Source organism: Ascaphus truei, chromosome 6, assembly GCF_040206685.1.
Source record: "Ascaphus truei isolate aAscTru1 chromosome 6, aAscTru1.hap1, whole genome shotgun sequence".
Classification (NCBI taxonomy): Eukaryota; Metazoa; Chordata; class Amphibia; order Anura; family Ascaphidae; genus Ascaphus; species Ascaphus truei.
Window position 1 is genome coordinate 63,261,045 of NC_134488.1, and position 15,744 is coordinate 63,276,788.

At 45.3% G+C, this 15,744-nt stretch overlaps 1 protein-coding gene across 5 annotated transcripts in view; it reads left to right on the forward strand.

Annotated features, from left to right (window-relative positions):
- The window catches only part of ZMYM4 (zinc finger MYM-type containing 4), an 80,718-nt gene that overhangs the window by 49,966 nt on the left and 15,008 nt on the right, over positions 1-15,744 (forward strand). For all 5 annotated transcript variants that reach the window (XM_075604590.1, XM_075604589.1, XM_075604591.1 and 2 more), the window contains exons 9-19: positions 728-875; positions 1,541-1,656; positions 2,186-2,482; positions 3,180-3,330; positions 5,096-5,268; positions 5,891-6,041; positions 7,538-7,681; positions 8,627-8,664; positions 9,321-9,465; positions 10,053-10,168; positions 10,846-11,017. In XM_075604590.1, coding sequence (XP_075460705.1) covers positions 728-875; positions 1,541-1,656; positions 2,186-2,482; positions 3,180-3,330; positions 5,096-5,268; positions 5,891-6,041; positions 7,538-7,681; positions 8,627-8,664; positions 9,321-9,465; positions 10,053-10,168; positions 10,846-11,017 — 1,651 coding nt within the window. The remainder of the gene's footprint in view (positions 1-727; positions 876-1,540; positions 1,657-2,185; positions 2,483-3,179; positions 3,331-5,095; positions 5,269-5,890; positions 6,042-7,537; positions 7,682-8,626; positions 8,665-9,320; positions 9,466-10,052; positions 10,169-10,845; positions 11,018-15,744) is intronic.

A 15,744-nucleotide genomic window follows, 5' to 3' on the forward strand; every position in this document is an offset into this window, starting at 1 on the left:
TTTCCTGAAGTCTCTCAAAACGTCTTGCAGTCAAAGTTCTTTTAAAGGAGCAATCCAAGCTGGTGTTTTTTTTTTTTTTTTAATTACGCGATTGAAGCAGGGGGTCTCAAAACCTGAACCCCATTCATTTCAGCTCTGGGGACCCCCTGCTTCTAAAGATACAGACCTCTGTAGTTCTGGTATCTCGGCTTTTTAGCGCTCCTGAGTCACGTGGGCCAATAGGAAGCCGCACCAATGACATCACAGCTTCCTATTGGCCCGCAGTGCGCGCTAGATTTGGAAGGCAGCCATGAAGTTATTCCCTGCTAGCAGAGCGGCTACTGGTACCTACTGCAGCGGTAAGTTTCTCCGGAAGCAGGGGGGCCCTGAAGCTAAAATTAACAGGGTTCAGCCCCGGAGACGATCTGCTTCAATCCCATGTAAAATGAAAAAAAAATGAAAAACTTCAATGGTTTGGGTTTCCGCTTTGAGACTGACTGTTTCATACTTTTAACAAGTTTGTAGTTTTGGACACAGGACATACTAGAGGTGACTCAAATTGTTCCAAAGTGTCTTCTACTAATGAACTACATAATACTACCATTACTTGACACACAGGAGGGTAATGTGGCCTGGTTTTTGTTTTTTGTAAAGTTGTTTTGTGCGGACAGTGTTGCAGATTTTAAAAAAATAGTACAACATCTCCCTCTCGGGATTCAGATGATAAAATGCATCTCTCTCGCAACAGAAATCCGCCAAGATCACGCCCTGCGCGCTGTGCAAAATACTCCGCTCCTCGGCAGAGATGATTGAGAACAGCAGCATGGGTCGCACGGAGCTGTACTGCTCAGTGAATTGCTTGTCGGCGTACAGGGTTCAGATGGTCACATCTTCAGGTATCAGCCAAGCAAACCCCTTCAAGCTAAAGTAAATGGGAACATAAACTCTCCCGAGTGGTGCCAGGGTTTTCTAAATCTAAATTTAGAGTAAAAATTTAGAAGCATCACTTTTTTTTTTTGTTAATTTTTTTTATTCGATGTAGTAATAGAAAAATCTATAAGCCCTTTCAGTGCAGGAGGGACCGAGGCGCCAGAATGTGGCGACCAATCTGGCGCCGCGCGGTCACCTCTTCTGTTACCATGGGAACGTAGGACCCGATCTAAGCTGGACAAAAACAAATATCTTTCTTGGGCTTGACGTGACCCCTACTTCATGGGGACCCTGGAGTGACAGACCTCATGACACAGTGACTGTCTTGGGGCACTCAAAGGGTTAAAGCGGCATTTCCTACGGCCCATTTAGAATTTTTTTTTTACAAATGCGCCCGTTTGTTACATTTCCGGCAATGCAATAACCTTAAGCTGCCAATCGCTCTGTTCTCCCATGATCGATCAGTGAAAATCCTGCGCTTTAAGCCGTTAATATAAAATAATTGCGTTTGTATTTGCACATGGACAATTGTGTGTGTGTATATATAGACAAATGGTATAAGAAGTATCTTGGCCTCTTTCCTGCCAGTGTCCCTGCCCATAGCAATTCACCATGTCTTTCTTTCCCTAAGGTGTACAGGTTCAATGTAACAGTTGCAAGACCCTAGCAGTGCCCCAGTATCACTTGGCTATGTCCGATGGGAGCATCCGCAATTTTTGTAGTTATAACTGTGTGGTGTCGTTTCAGGTAAGACTCCAAATATCCCCCTTTCCCATAACTGTGTATGTCTTGTGTATATAACTTCCATCAAATGCCAATTGCATTCATTTACAAACCTCAAAATACCACTACTTCTTTACAAACCCCTGGATTACCACTGGCTTTTATTTACAGATCTTACTGCGGGTAGGGTATTGATCCAGGGAGAAATCTGCCATTACTGGGGTCTGGAAGGAATTTGTATTCCTCCTTATGAGACTTAATTGGCAAATGTGTCACTATTGTTTTTTTTTTTATTCTTTCTTTGCCTGTCTCTGAATCGATAGAATTATAAATATAGGATGAGTACCTCGCCCAGTTAGAATTTCTTTATTCAACCTAATCTACTAACATTTCTAAAATTATTTCCAAAAGGCAGCGTCCCCATTATTTAACGAGGTTAAGAATTTCTTACAGTACCACTAGTACTTTAAGGCACATTAATACTCACTGGCCTCCTGCTGACTTACAGGCAATGTATTGAAGCGCGTGACGTTTACCTTTCCTCTATCCGCAGAACTTGTTCAACAAGCCCACGGCAATGAACACCTCGGTGGTGCCACTGTCCCAGGGTCAAGTGATTGTGAGCACCCCTACGGCGGCGCAGACACAGGCAGGGAGCAGCACCCCATCGGTGGTCTCCTCCACCACCACCTCCACGTCTTCGTCAGTCAGCAGCTCAGCGGCTGTGGGTCTGCAGAGGCTGGCGGTGCAGTCTCAGCAGCAGACCGCCTTCGCGCGGACTGTGGTGAAGCTGAAATGTCAACACTGCAACCGGCTGTTCGCAACCAAGCCGGAGCTTCTGGATTATAAGGTGAGGTCACAGGGCAGACTCCCAACACTGCCTGTTATAATATAATAATCAGGAATCTGTTTCCAGTTCCAATCAGCATTCTTTATTCTTCAGTCAGCTTTCAGCGTTTTATGTAGCAAGGATACATATTATAGATACATCTGTTAGTCTTCAGTATCCAAGAAGGTAGTAACGTATGCTTAACATTGCTCCCTTCTTATACTCTCAGGATAAAGAGCTATAAATCATTTATCTTAGCTACAGTAACTAGACTAAATGACGTACTTGTTTCACATGACGCTAAAACACACTGATTTCTCAGGAAGATAAAGAACTAAGAAAAAAATATATCAGAGCTAGAAAGAGAGAGACCTATATCAGAAAATATAAAACAGACAAGAATCCTAGGATCCTAGGATAATATATATAAAATAATACACATCACCACCCTACGGCGCTCAAGTGGCATAATCTGGCACCGCACCTTTTTATCCTACAAACTAAAGTTCAATTCCCCAATGCTTCCCTCTTAACCGTGCAATTTGACGTGAAGGTACTTACTGCAGTGCTTGAAATGGTCTATATTTCAGGACCTTTATGGGAGACCTCGCGATCTCTCCCGCGCACTCTCTCTCCGTGCGCTCTGTCTGTCTTGTCCTCATCTCAATCTCATCCTGTCTCTCTCTGTCTGTTTCCTCACTCATCTCTCCTCCCTCAGAGTAAAATGTACCAGTTCTGTGGCAAGACCTGCTGTGACGAGTATAAGAAAATCAACATGGTCATGGCCATGTGCGAGTACTGCAAGATAGACAAGATCGTCAAGGAGGCCGTGCGCTTCTCTGGCGCCAACAAGATGTTCTGCAGTGAAGGTAAGGCCATGACGCCCAGCAGCAGCTAATAAATCAGGTGGTTTGGTTTTAATACTGATCACAGATGTACATGCTTGTCTGGTTTGTAATCACTACCTGCCGCAGGGGCTCAAGGCGGCATGTTGGCTGTGGGGCCCCCCTTGTGTTTAAAAAAAACAAAACACACCTAGACCAGCAGCCCTCCCCCGGCAGTGTCACATTGCCATGGCACCACGGCATCATATAGCGTCGTGACCTCGCATTGTCATGCTGCTGGAGGCGGCGCGCTACTGAAAAGGTCAGAGCGCACACGCCCCCACGCTTGCACCACACAACGCTCTGCCGGTCCGGGGCTCCCTCCTCTCCCTCCTCCTGTTTGCCCCGGGATCCAACTTCTGACCAGAGGTGGGACCCCGGCGCCGACATGATGAGGGAACACGTGTGGGCCCAAGGCGATCGCCTTGCCCGAAGGCCGGACTTCCAGCTTCACAATGCAGAATCCGTAACCAAGCTGAAACGGATGCGTTACTTGGTTGTACAAACTGTGTAATGCAGCAGGCAGAGGGGGATCCATGTAGGAAATGGATTGTTAGATTAAAGTAATGCCTACAGGGGCCTCATGTGCGTGCCCAGAATCCTTGTCTGCAGCTGAACCACGAGATAAAGGGGGTAAATGAAGCAAGTTTGGGGACCTATGGATAACATGCTCACGGTTATTCTGTTTGCTGGAAAAAAATAAAAATAAAATAATGATTAACATACATACATATGATTGACCACCCTGCCACGTGATGTATTTAAGGCAGCAGTGCATGTAGCTCCATATTTTGACCATCACATGTTTCATGGGTGATTGATGACCTTTTATTTTAAATGTTTATTTTGACCAAAATCTGACCTGATGGTAAAGATGTACTTCAGGCAGGGGCGTAGCTATAGCCCACAAACTTGGGGGGGGGGGGGAGGGCCCGCTGACAGGTAGATAGCTGGGACATTTATCCCAGCTGTGGCAGGCCCACTCCTGGCGGTAACTTAACTTCAGTCAGTGATCAAAGCTGGATCAGGAGCTGCGAGGAGGGGGGCGGGGGTTGCAGGCAGCAGAGGCTGGGTGCGGAACTGAGGCAGAGAGCTGCAGAGCTCTGCCCGCCACTGCGCACCGTGACATCAGTGGGTGGAGTTACTACTGCATGTGCTGCTGTGGGAAGGTGTGTGTATTTGTCAGTGGGCTGTGTGTATAAGTGTGTGTGGTTATTGTAGTGTGAGAGGATAAAGAGGAGAGAGTGAGTGACGGAGGGGGTGTAAGAAGGGGGAGAGAAACGTGAGGGGGGGGCTCGCAGGGCCGCCAACACGTGGGGGGCAATGGAAACTCCTGAATCTACAGAAAATGTTCACTCATAATGGAGCCCCGAAAAAAAAAATGTTCAGGGGCCCGCACATATCTAGCTACGCCACTGACTTCAGGTGTCCCCATTTGTCTAATACTGTGTGCGCGCTCCTCTTATCTGTATTGGCTCTCTGAGAAGGACAGGGTTGGATCTTCAGACCCTGAAGAAATGCAATGTGTAAATCTAAGGTAGCCAGATCTTGGCTTTTAGCACAATTACATTAGTTTAACGTAGTTAGCTTGTCATTATTTTACAAAAGGTTGATTTTGTGGGTGGTTATGTTGGATTGCACCAGATGATTTTAAGGTAGGCGGGGGGTGCAGCTTTATTGCAAAGTGTTTCTGGGTTTGCCTTCATACCCCCTTACTCTGCCTGTTCTGTTGGGGCTGGGGAATCTGTAGGCTGCAAGTTGCTGTATAAACACGACATGGCGAAGAAGTGGGGAACCCACTGCAAGATGTGCACCTACTGCTGCCAGGTCTCTCCAAAGCTGGTGAGGAATCACTTTGGGGGCAAGCTGGAGGAGTTCTGCTGTGAGGAATGCATGTCCAAGTACACCGTGTTGTTTTATCAGGTGAGGAGATGGGGTAAGAGAGCAGTGCGGTGGGGATTCTATGGGGTAGGGAATCGCCCAGCACAGCAGAACATTTGCAGGTATTGTGCAGGATCTGCACTTCTGCCGTTTGACTTACCCCCTTTTTAAAAAAAAAAGATAACAAAAGAAACCACACTTTGAACAGCAATACCGGCACATTCTGAAATCTATATTTTTAACAAGAACTGAATACTTCGTTTTTTGGGTTGATTAACTTCCTGGGTATTTAAAGATGGCGCAAGCAGTCATCCAATAGGAAGCCGCAACGTCATCCTTTGCAGCTTTCCATTGGATTGCGTTTTGGCTGACGTTTTCTTTACCTAGGAACCCTCCCCAGCACTGAAAATTGTTAGTATCTGAGACCCCCTCAAAGCTGAGAACTGTGCGGTGCAGCTCCAGGAACCCTAGCAGCGCATTGCAAAGCCCCTCTGACAGGGTGTGCTTTGAGTTTTAACCCCTTCACTGTCAGATGGCTGGAAAACACTTTGCAACACATTGCAGGCCTCACTCTGTCTTCATAAGGGCTAGAAACAGGCAGCTCCACTTGGCCTATCCCAGGTGGATGTATCAACTAGTTTTCAACTTTTCCTCCCTTCCTCAGATGGGAAAGTGTGATGGTTGCAAGCGTCAGGGAAAGCTGTGCGAGTCCCTGAAGTGGAGAGGGGAAGTGAAGCATTTCTGCAACCTGTTGTGCATACTGGTGTTCTGCAACCAGCAGAGTGCAGTGGAGTCTCTCTCCGCCAACAACACAGGTATATCAATGCAAATATATCGCTGCTACCGCTCCGTTTAAATGCTTCTATTACACGTACTTAAGCGTTATTCACATTTAATTACATTTAGGTTAATGTTTTGTACTCGTTGTTTCTCCCACTTTGACATCACTGGACTTCAAAAAGTCCGCTGAGGAGCTCAGCATAACACAGTCCCTTTGGTACGGCTGTTTGTAGCCTGCATGGAAAAGCGCTTTGTGCTTCCCAATGGGGTGAAGCGTTAATAAAACTGTACTGCAGGCTCTGTACATTCTTATGGCAGAAATCTCCCCCTTCCTACCCCCACTTGCCAATATTTATTTTAAATGTTTACAGAATTTAAATTGCAGGGATGGGGTCTCCTGCAGACCTCAATATTTTTATCTTTGGGGGGTTATTTATTTATATTTATAAAATGTTTTGCCAGGAAGTAATACATTGAGGGTTACCTCTCGTTTTCAAGTATGTCCTGGGCACAGAGTTGTAATGATGTTGTGTCCTGGGCACAGAGTTGTAAAATAGATGGTTTGTAAATACATATTTACAATGGGTGAATGGGGATATACAGTACATTATATTCAAGACATTGTATGCACAGTTAAAGATAATATATAGTATAGGCGTATGTGACAGTTACAGACAAGATTTAAATGTGAGACAGCCTTAGTTTTGAAAGAACTTAAACTGGCGGTGGATGTGAGAGTCAAGGTTGTTCAAGTTTTGGGGTGCACGGTAGGAGAAGGAGGAGCGGCCGGATACTTTGTTGAACCATGGGACCATGAACAGTCTTTTGGAGTCAGACCTCAGGGTTTCCTGAGATACTGACTTTGTGCCTTTTGGGAAATAAATATGGCTGCCATTCAAGCCTCACTCCCACAGGCCAATAGGAAGCCGCAGTGTCATCTGAGCATGCCAGCTTCAGATTGAACAATCTCGGGAGCCATCTCTGATTTTTAAAAAAATAATGTTAACACTTATTTTACCCGCATGTAAGGTTGATATATTGGGGGGGAAGGGGGTCCCTGGAGTTGGGAATAATGCATTACTGCTCCAGGGATCCCCTAGTTCCGATTTATGGAGTTACGGTTTTAAAGAAAATTAGCTGCTAGGGGAAAAAATTCAAAATAAAGTTGGTAATCTGATTTTTTTAAGGCAATAACATGGAACTCACTATTTTTTGGGGTGAAAACTGCACTTTTTACGCATGATCGGGCCAGCCTTTGCCTCGACACCCGTGATCATCTACCAGGCGTGGCTAACTCCAGTCCTCAAGGGCCACCAACAGGTCAGATTTTCAGGATATCCCTGCTTCAGCACAGGTGGCTGTCATAAAAACTGAGCCACTGATTGAGACACCTGTGCTGAAGCAGGGATATCCTTAAAACCTGACCGACCTGGTAGTGCCTATTGAGGACCACCCCTGATTTATACTGATTCTTGACCCGTTTTAAAGTTTATTTTAGTGCCATCTAACTCCTTTTCATTTGCTTGACTAGGCAACGTTCCCATGGTGCAAGCTGTCCCTGCCTCGTCAGGCTCCTCCGGTGCTAAGGATTCCACTCCAGTCATCGCCAATGTAGTGTCACTGGCAAGCACCCCTGCTGCCCAGCCCACTGCTAACTCCAACAACGTCTTACAGGGTAAGCTCGAAACCCTGTGTATCTGCATGTCGCACTGTAGCTACCAACTTCAAACCTTATTTTGTGGGTTGTTTTTTCCTTTAGTAGATTTTTAATTTTTTTAGGGCATATTCCTTTCTCTGGTTTCTTTCTTTTTTGTATGTGCAAATAAAGAATTTGAGAAGATAAAATAGGAGAGCAGTTAGTCTTAGGGTGTAGGGTCTCTGTTAGAGCTGCAGTTCAAGCAATATCCTACATGTGTTTTATTTTAAAAAATCAGCTCTGTACTATGAGAAATGTTTTGTAATGTAGGAAGCATTTTTGTTTCCATAGAAACCATTTACAAAGTCACACCCCCTTCCCCTTCTGTGGACTTTTGAGCCCTGCCCTCTCTAGCAGTGCACCAATTGTGTCTAACTGCCTGGTCACATGATATTCCCCACAGAACTTTGCATTGTGGGTAATGTAGTCCAGCAATAACTGAATTAAATAACCCCGACCAAAGCTATCGATTAAATGAAAACGGATCGATCTGCAACTTAATCACTTGTCAGTGTGCAGATTGTATAGATTTTTTTTTTATTATTGCAGTAAGTGGTGTATTCTTTCTTTCTTAAAAAAAAAAATATGGTTAGGTATGAGACTTTGATGGCTTTTAATGAATATTCATTGAAAGAAATCGCAGGCAGGAGATTGGTATTAAACCTGAAAAGAAGAGTTTCAAACTCCATTATGGACTACACATCGGACAAGTAGAGTTTTGAAATGCTTCGTTGCAGGGCTCATACCAATTTGTTGGCTAGGATTTATTTTAATGAACCGTAGCCATGACATTTATGGTCAGGAAAGTAGGGATTTCCAAGTTCCCTTTTGGTTTTAGGTTACTGACTGGGATGTAGTTTATTGGGTATCTCTCTTTCAGATGTTCTGTGTTAGTGATTCGCATTCTGCTTCTCTCTCTCACAGGTGCGGTCCCAACCTTGACTGCAAAAATCATCGGGGATGTAAGTTACCCATTGGTCATCGGGTCTTTATTAGGGTGCGATGCACGAGTGCACCTCATATACTACGTACAGACTTTTTTTTTTAAGTTACTCGTCCCTACATGCTGACACAGTGACGGTATTAATCAGGGGCGGCTTGTTCTTGTTCGGTGATTTCTTGAAGATCAACCCTCCTGCAGCGATCCTGCGTCGCGTTGTCATGGCAACACGTCACCATGTGACGTAGCGTAATTTTACGTCTGGTCGCCATGTCAACGCAACGCTGCAGGATGGCTGCTCCAGAAAAGATAAGACCCCCTCTCTCTCACCACTCCAACAAACACAACTTCTGGTGAGGAGTGGTCCTGCCAGTCCGGGGCTCCCCAGCTCCCTCCTGCGGTCAGGTGAACGTTGAATCCTGGCACCAAAAGGAGGAGGGAGAGTATTGCAGGCGGTCGGGGAGCCGCAGAACCGGTCTCGCAGCACCGACCCACCGGGGCAGCCTCGATCACCCGATAAAGCAATCCCGCCCATGGTATTAATAGAAAGATCTGTGTTTGAAGCCCTGTACATACTAATACATTTCTTGGTTGTATCTGGAATGTCATTTGTGTAGTTTTGGTTGCACTAAGCAGCTGCCAACTAACCCCTTCACCGCTAATCTCTTCCGTTCCCAGGCGAGTACCCAAACAGACACCCTGAAGATCCCATCCTCGCAGCCCCCCCGCCTCCTAAAGAACAAGGCCCTGCTGTGCAAGCCAATCACACAGACCAAGGCCACGTCCTGCAAACCTCACACCCAGCACAAGGAGTGTCAGACAGGTACCTGCAGCCCTTACACATTGCTGAATGCCCCATTTGAAGTGCAGTCTCTTCAACGACCAATGTGTACTAATGGTACATCTGGGTGATTTTGATTCCTTTCTTACCCAAATATGACACCTAATATGATCCCCACATTGCCGGGCATAACTTTGTAATGAATGTTAAGGGCCCACTTTATTGCACCTCTGGCCGCCTGCTCGCGATATAGCTCAGGAGGGACTCGCCGTTCAAATCCAGCAGGAGAAATAAAATGAGCAGGTGGGATTGCTGCTTAAACATTTCGGGGAAATAAAAAGCAGGAATAAACTTAAGGCGGCACTGCAGGTTTAATGTGACTCACCGTTCAATGTATAATACTTAATATCTCACACTATACACTTTTATCCTACCACTTCTCCTTGTTAGAGGAATCTGCAGGGTGTTCCCTACATGAAAGGGGTTGGGTTTTTTTATGAGGGGGAAAGTGAGAGTAGAAAGAGCATTTGTTGTGTGCAGTGGGATGAGCTGCTCTGTTATGGGGGACCCCGATCTTTTGCGTCTATGTAAGTTTGCCTTAAGACGATGTGTTTAATGTTTTCCTACAGATGGCGATGGGCAACCACAGATCTTGGTGCTTCCGGTACCCGTTCCCATCTTTATTCCTGTGCCCATGCACCTGTACACCCAGTTCGCCCCGTTCCCAATAAGCTTTCCGGTGCCTGTGAGTTTCCCTATCTTGTAATCTCATAGTTTAAGCAAAGCAAGCAATGCCAACCTGTCCGGGTTACCTATACACAGTAGAGGTGGGCAATGGACAAACTGATCAATTTACCAGTCTAGCAAAAAGCCTGAGCAGCTGGAGAAGGGCAGGAGCTCTGTAGGATGCGATAACTTCACCTGCCAACACATGTTCTTCATGTATTATATCTGGATAAAAGACTTGTACGATCAGGGCAGCTCTAACTATGGAGAAATCTCATGTTGGTCAATTGACTACTGTGGTCAAAGTTGTATTAAAAAAGTACTTGACTTGTTTCTGGAGAAGATAATCATGTTAAAACTAATGAGGCTTCAAATTACAGCACTTGTTAGAACACGAGCTAAAGGTTCTTTTATTGTCTAAAAAAAACCTATTTGGGAGATGGCTTAAATGAAAGCTTTCTTCTGTTCATGTACATGGACTTTGTCTAGTTTTAGCAGGTGCAGTGAGGGATGTGTTTTGGATAAAGCCTTTTGTGTTGGTATCAAGACGTACAGTTGTGTGGACAAGCGGGTGATACTGCAATATCCAAACAGTGTCTTAATTAGTCGGATAATTTTCGGAGCAGTTGGCGAGGTAAAGTAGGCGCTCACAGACCGCTGTGTGTGATGTAGTTGCTGTGTGTGTTCTTATTGCAGGTCCCGGTCCCCATGCTCATCCCAACCACTCTGGACAATGCAGACAAAATCATAGACGCCATTGCGGATCTGAAGGAGAAGATCCCATCGGACCCCTTCGAGGCTGACATCCTCCAGATGGCAGAAATGATTGCGGAGGATGAAGAGAAGGAGAAAACCCTGTCCCACGGTGGTAAGAAAGCGTCATGTTTGCCAAAATTCTTGTAAACGTTTCCCTTTCATCCTAACCTTACTGTGCAAATCTATTGTATACATTACAGCAGGGGTCCTGGGGGTGCAAGATTGTCTGCGCGGGGTGTACAGAGGCCCTGCGTGCTTCCCAAAGGCACTTAAATTAAATGCCGGGGAAGTGTCAAAGGTCTCCGTAAACTGCACTTAACTTGGCTCAGACAGCTTCTGGAGACACGTCGCCATGGCAAAGCGGTGTCAAATAACGCAGCGGGGTCATGTGACGTCACGTGCCATGGCAACATGACGCACAGAACACCGGAGGTGGGGGGGGTGTGATGCGCGTAGAGGGGGATGGGGGCGCAGGGAAAAAAGATTGCGCACCCCTGCTTTACAGCACTCTTCTACACGCTCAATTGTATTCAGCTAATGATAACGCATCTCTTGGCGTCTTAGGAGTCTGTGACATGCCAGGGACCCCTCTGTTAGCCCCAGGTGTTAATTTGTGTTCAGAATAGGCTGCTCTGCTCTCCAAGGTTTTGCCAGACAATGCATTAGGCCTCGGACATGGGAGCATTGACAGCACTCAGCAGCGCTGACTCTCATGCTCTCCTGCTCAAGCAGGAGGTTTTTTTTCTGTCCCTGCATGAGCGTCAGCGTGTGCACTTAGGAGCCAGGCGGGACGGGAGGCGGGGCTAGCGCACCACGTCACGGCGCCGACGTCACGGACTGCCATTGGCTTTTGGCAGTCACGTGACCGTCCCTCCGCTTCCCTCAGCGGGAAAACTTAAATTTCCCTGTCGGCTGCAATTCCACACGCCTCTGCACGCCTGCGGAAGCGCCGACTAAAGCCGTGCTGATAGGGATAATGTTTCCCCTCAGCGCGCCTCAGCACTGTCTTTTTGACCATGGCCCTGGCCTTATGTGCACGATCTCAGAGTGGATACTGATGGCACTGCCTGTTGGATGGCTGCGTGCATGTTGAGTCTGTAAATGTGTATAGAAATATAATTTATATATATATTTTAATCAGATTAAAAAAAATCTGGCAGAGGAAGACATCCTTCAGCCGGTGCGAGCAGAGGAACATGTGGCAGGAGCGTTATAAGAGTAACGCCGGTGACGAGCACGTCCCAGCGGTTCCACCCGTAAGTCTACCGACTTCCGGTGTCTGCCGCTGCTACAGTGCGCTCCTACCCTGCTGTCCTCTAGTAACACTCCAGCTCCCGTCACATGTTCCTTTGCTCGCACCGGCTGAAGGATGTCTTCCTCTGCTCCCTCTGCCACCAGGATGTCGCCCTCTGCCGCCAGCTACAGGCAAGTCTCTTCTGCTGCTCTGTGTGACAGTGAGGGGGTACCCAGGCCAGTAAACAAACATATTATGCCTGGCTGGGTGCCCCCGAGTCATATTGGAAATGTGAACTGTCAGTTCTGCAGCCCACTGCTGGCTGTACGCCTGTAAATGCTTTAGAATTGTCTGTGTGTCCTGCTAGGAATAAGGGGACCACACGCATTATACTAAGCTACATCGGATGAGTGCGTTCACCGTTATGAATTAGTTTCGAGTATCGCAACCACATCGTTATACCCAGTTACATTGAATGAGTGCGGTCACGGTTATGTATTAGTTCCGAGTATTGCAACCACAATTACCACATCGTTATACTCGGCTATATTGTATAAGTGCGGTCGCAATTATGAATTAGTTCTGAGTATCGCAACACTGTTTCACTGCCAAACCGCAAAGCAAACAATGTGTTTTAAAAATGCCAGCCGCTTTTTTACACAGCGCAGACACAGGGAGCTAACTCGGGTTAGGAGGGTGCCAGCGCTATGAAATTTGGTATGAATGCTGCTGGGGTCCCAACAGTAAAGCAGTTATGTTTTATGTCTCTAACTTTTGTGAAAAGTAGTGAATGAAAGTCTCCCTCTTTTGGTGTATTAAAATTATAGAGCGCAAGGGCATTTTACATTCAAGCAGGCGGGGCACCTTCAAGTACAGTGATCCCCAGAGATATGGCCAGCCATTCCGGCCAGTGAGTCATGCATAAACTTAAGTCAGGACTTCCAAGACATCACGCTGAGATGACTCCAGAATGTCTAGAAAAGTCCGGACTTAAAAGGGCACCGACACTCTAAACTGTGAAGTAGAGGGAAGTAAATATAAACGGGTTTCCCTGCCAGATTTCCGGGACAGAGGTAGACATTCTGCTGCCGGAAAGGGGGCTTGGTCCGGTATGCTAAGCGGCACAGGTGTGATGTTGGCGCATGACCCTTGGCATACCATAAAGAGGGGGAAAGAACAAGCGCAAAAATACTGTGAGCTAAAAAGGATACTTATAGTCCCACTGTAGACAATATATAAAGATTCCCTTGATGGGTGCTGCACCGGATAACAAGTGGGTTCGTTCTGGGCCACTTGAGTAGTTGAAGGGGAGGGTTCCAAGCGCGCACAATCTCATCAGAATTGGAAATATATAAAGAGAAGAAGAGACACGCAATAGTGTAATATTTTATATAGCAGTATGAGCAGAGAAAGTATTGCACTCACATTGCAGTGAAATGAAGCGGGCATTTCGGTTGCTAAGTTTAACCACACTGGTGTTGCAGACTCTCCGTTATCAGGACACCTCTGATGATGTTACCGTCTCCAGCAGCAGGACTCGCAGTGTCGTGCAGGCTCACCGGTAGCAGGATATTCTCAATGGAACAGATGAAACACAAATAGTGTAATACTGTATATGCGAGTATTAATTGAATACTAGAGCAAAATGTGCACTCACATTTTATGTGAAAATAATTAGCTTTTGGTTGTTAAAGTAACCAACTTCAGAGAGTGGTTCTGGAATCACAGGATACTTCCAGTTGAGAAAGGAAAAGGACGCAAGGAAAAAGAAAATAAATCTTTGATAAAAGCAAAAAACAGAACTGCACCCAGATTACCAAAAAAAGGCTACACTGAAACAACTGGTCCCAACTCTCAATACACCCCAGTGATGGCCATACACCAGGGGACATCACATAGAGGAGGTACAGCGCTCCAGACAGCTCCCAAGGGTCTAGTGCAGTCTGTGCAAATGTGAAAATAATGTCCCAACGCGTTTCGTCTAATAAGACTTCTTCCAGAGGGTTTCTGGTTTCTTGTTAGACGAAACGCGTTGGGGTAACAGTGTGATTATTCGTTATTATATACATCAATATTTATATTGATAAATAGATTCAGTTTTCTACTCCTGGCTATACAGCTTGTTGCACATCTTTTTCTTTTCAAGTGGGCATTCTTAATTTTTATCAATATGAAATAAATTAGAGCATTACTTTAAAACATTGATATTCAATTTCCCACTTGTTAGACAATTCTTTTTCTTTTATTAGAGATTTTCATATAACTATGATGTTTCTTTTTAAATTTATATTTGTTTTTTGTGTCTTTCTACTACTGAAAAGGATATCCAGTGCTTCTATGTCTTCTTTTTATGTGGATATAGCGTTTTAAACATTTCATTGTTTTTTTGTTAATAAAGTTGTGTTAGTTTGTACAAAACGTGCTGCCGTCATTACGCATGCGTCACTCCGGAGGAGTTCCAGGAAGTGGACCGCGAATGGACGACAGCACGTTTTTAAGGGTATTTAAGCAGACTGCTGAGTACATTAATTGGTCACCTTGATAAAGAGCTCACGCTCGAAACGCGTTGGTGGGGGGTCACTTGTACCCCGCAATATAGCTGTATTTGTTTGCTGGTCCATTAAATTATTGTTTTTTAGGGCAAAACGCTCTCCTTGACTTTATTTTCATTTTTTGCTTTTTCCTGAGAAACGGTGCCTGCTTTTTCTTTGTTTTTACGTCTATTTACGCACCAACCCCGCTCCTGGGAATTGCCTAGAGACTTTATTTTCGTGAAGTTTGTTCCATGGACATTTTATTTCGTTTTGCCCAATCCCAGTACGCTTGATATACAAAATAACACGAATAAACACTGTGTGTGTTTCTTGTGTAAATACATTGAACAAAAACGTGAGATACATTTTTTTTTTTTTAATCAAAGGATCCGGGTAATTTTTGTGTTAAAAGCACTGGTCTCCCGTGACACTCTGCTCCTGCCGTTCTCAAAGAGAAGGTCAGAGGGAGCAGAGCAGGACGGAAATATCCGGCACCGGGTCCCAGTGCCCTGGGCCGGTTCCGGGTGCTTTAAATATGGCCGGGTAATTTCTGGTGCCCGGTACATCACTGGTCTATTGCATATCTTGTCTAGTGTGTGTATTGCCGCGCATTGATTTTGCATTGTGAGTGCATGAGACAGATACAGATGGTGATTTTGCTTGTGATGTCTTGTAATGTATTTCCCCCTCCATATATTGGGGAAATTCTGCATGGCTGCACTGACAATGCTGTATGTTCTTCAGAGAGGCAATCTCACGTAGTGGCAAAAAAAGTATTTAAAGCCTTTTATTAATGCAATTGACTTCCTTAGAAAGATTCGGTCTCCCCTGCAGTCAAATTTTATTTTCTTGTGTGAAAATAAGTTGGCTTATATTTTCCCAGGTCTTATTTGAATTATCTGGCAATTACTGTTCTTTCGCCTTAACATTATGCTGCCTTCATTAGTTATACAATAGAATCTAGATGAACAAGCATATAGAAACGTTTACAAATAGTCCACAAAAGAGATACAAATACAAAGCATTTGGTTAGTGTGAAGACAGTGAAAAAAAAAATATATTTATACTTGT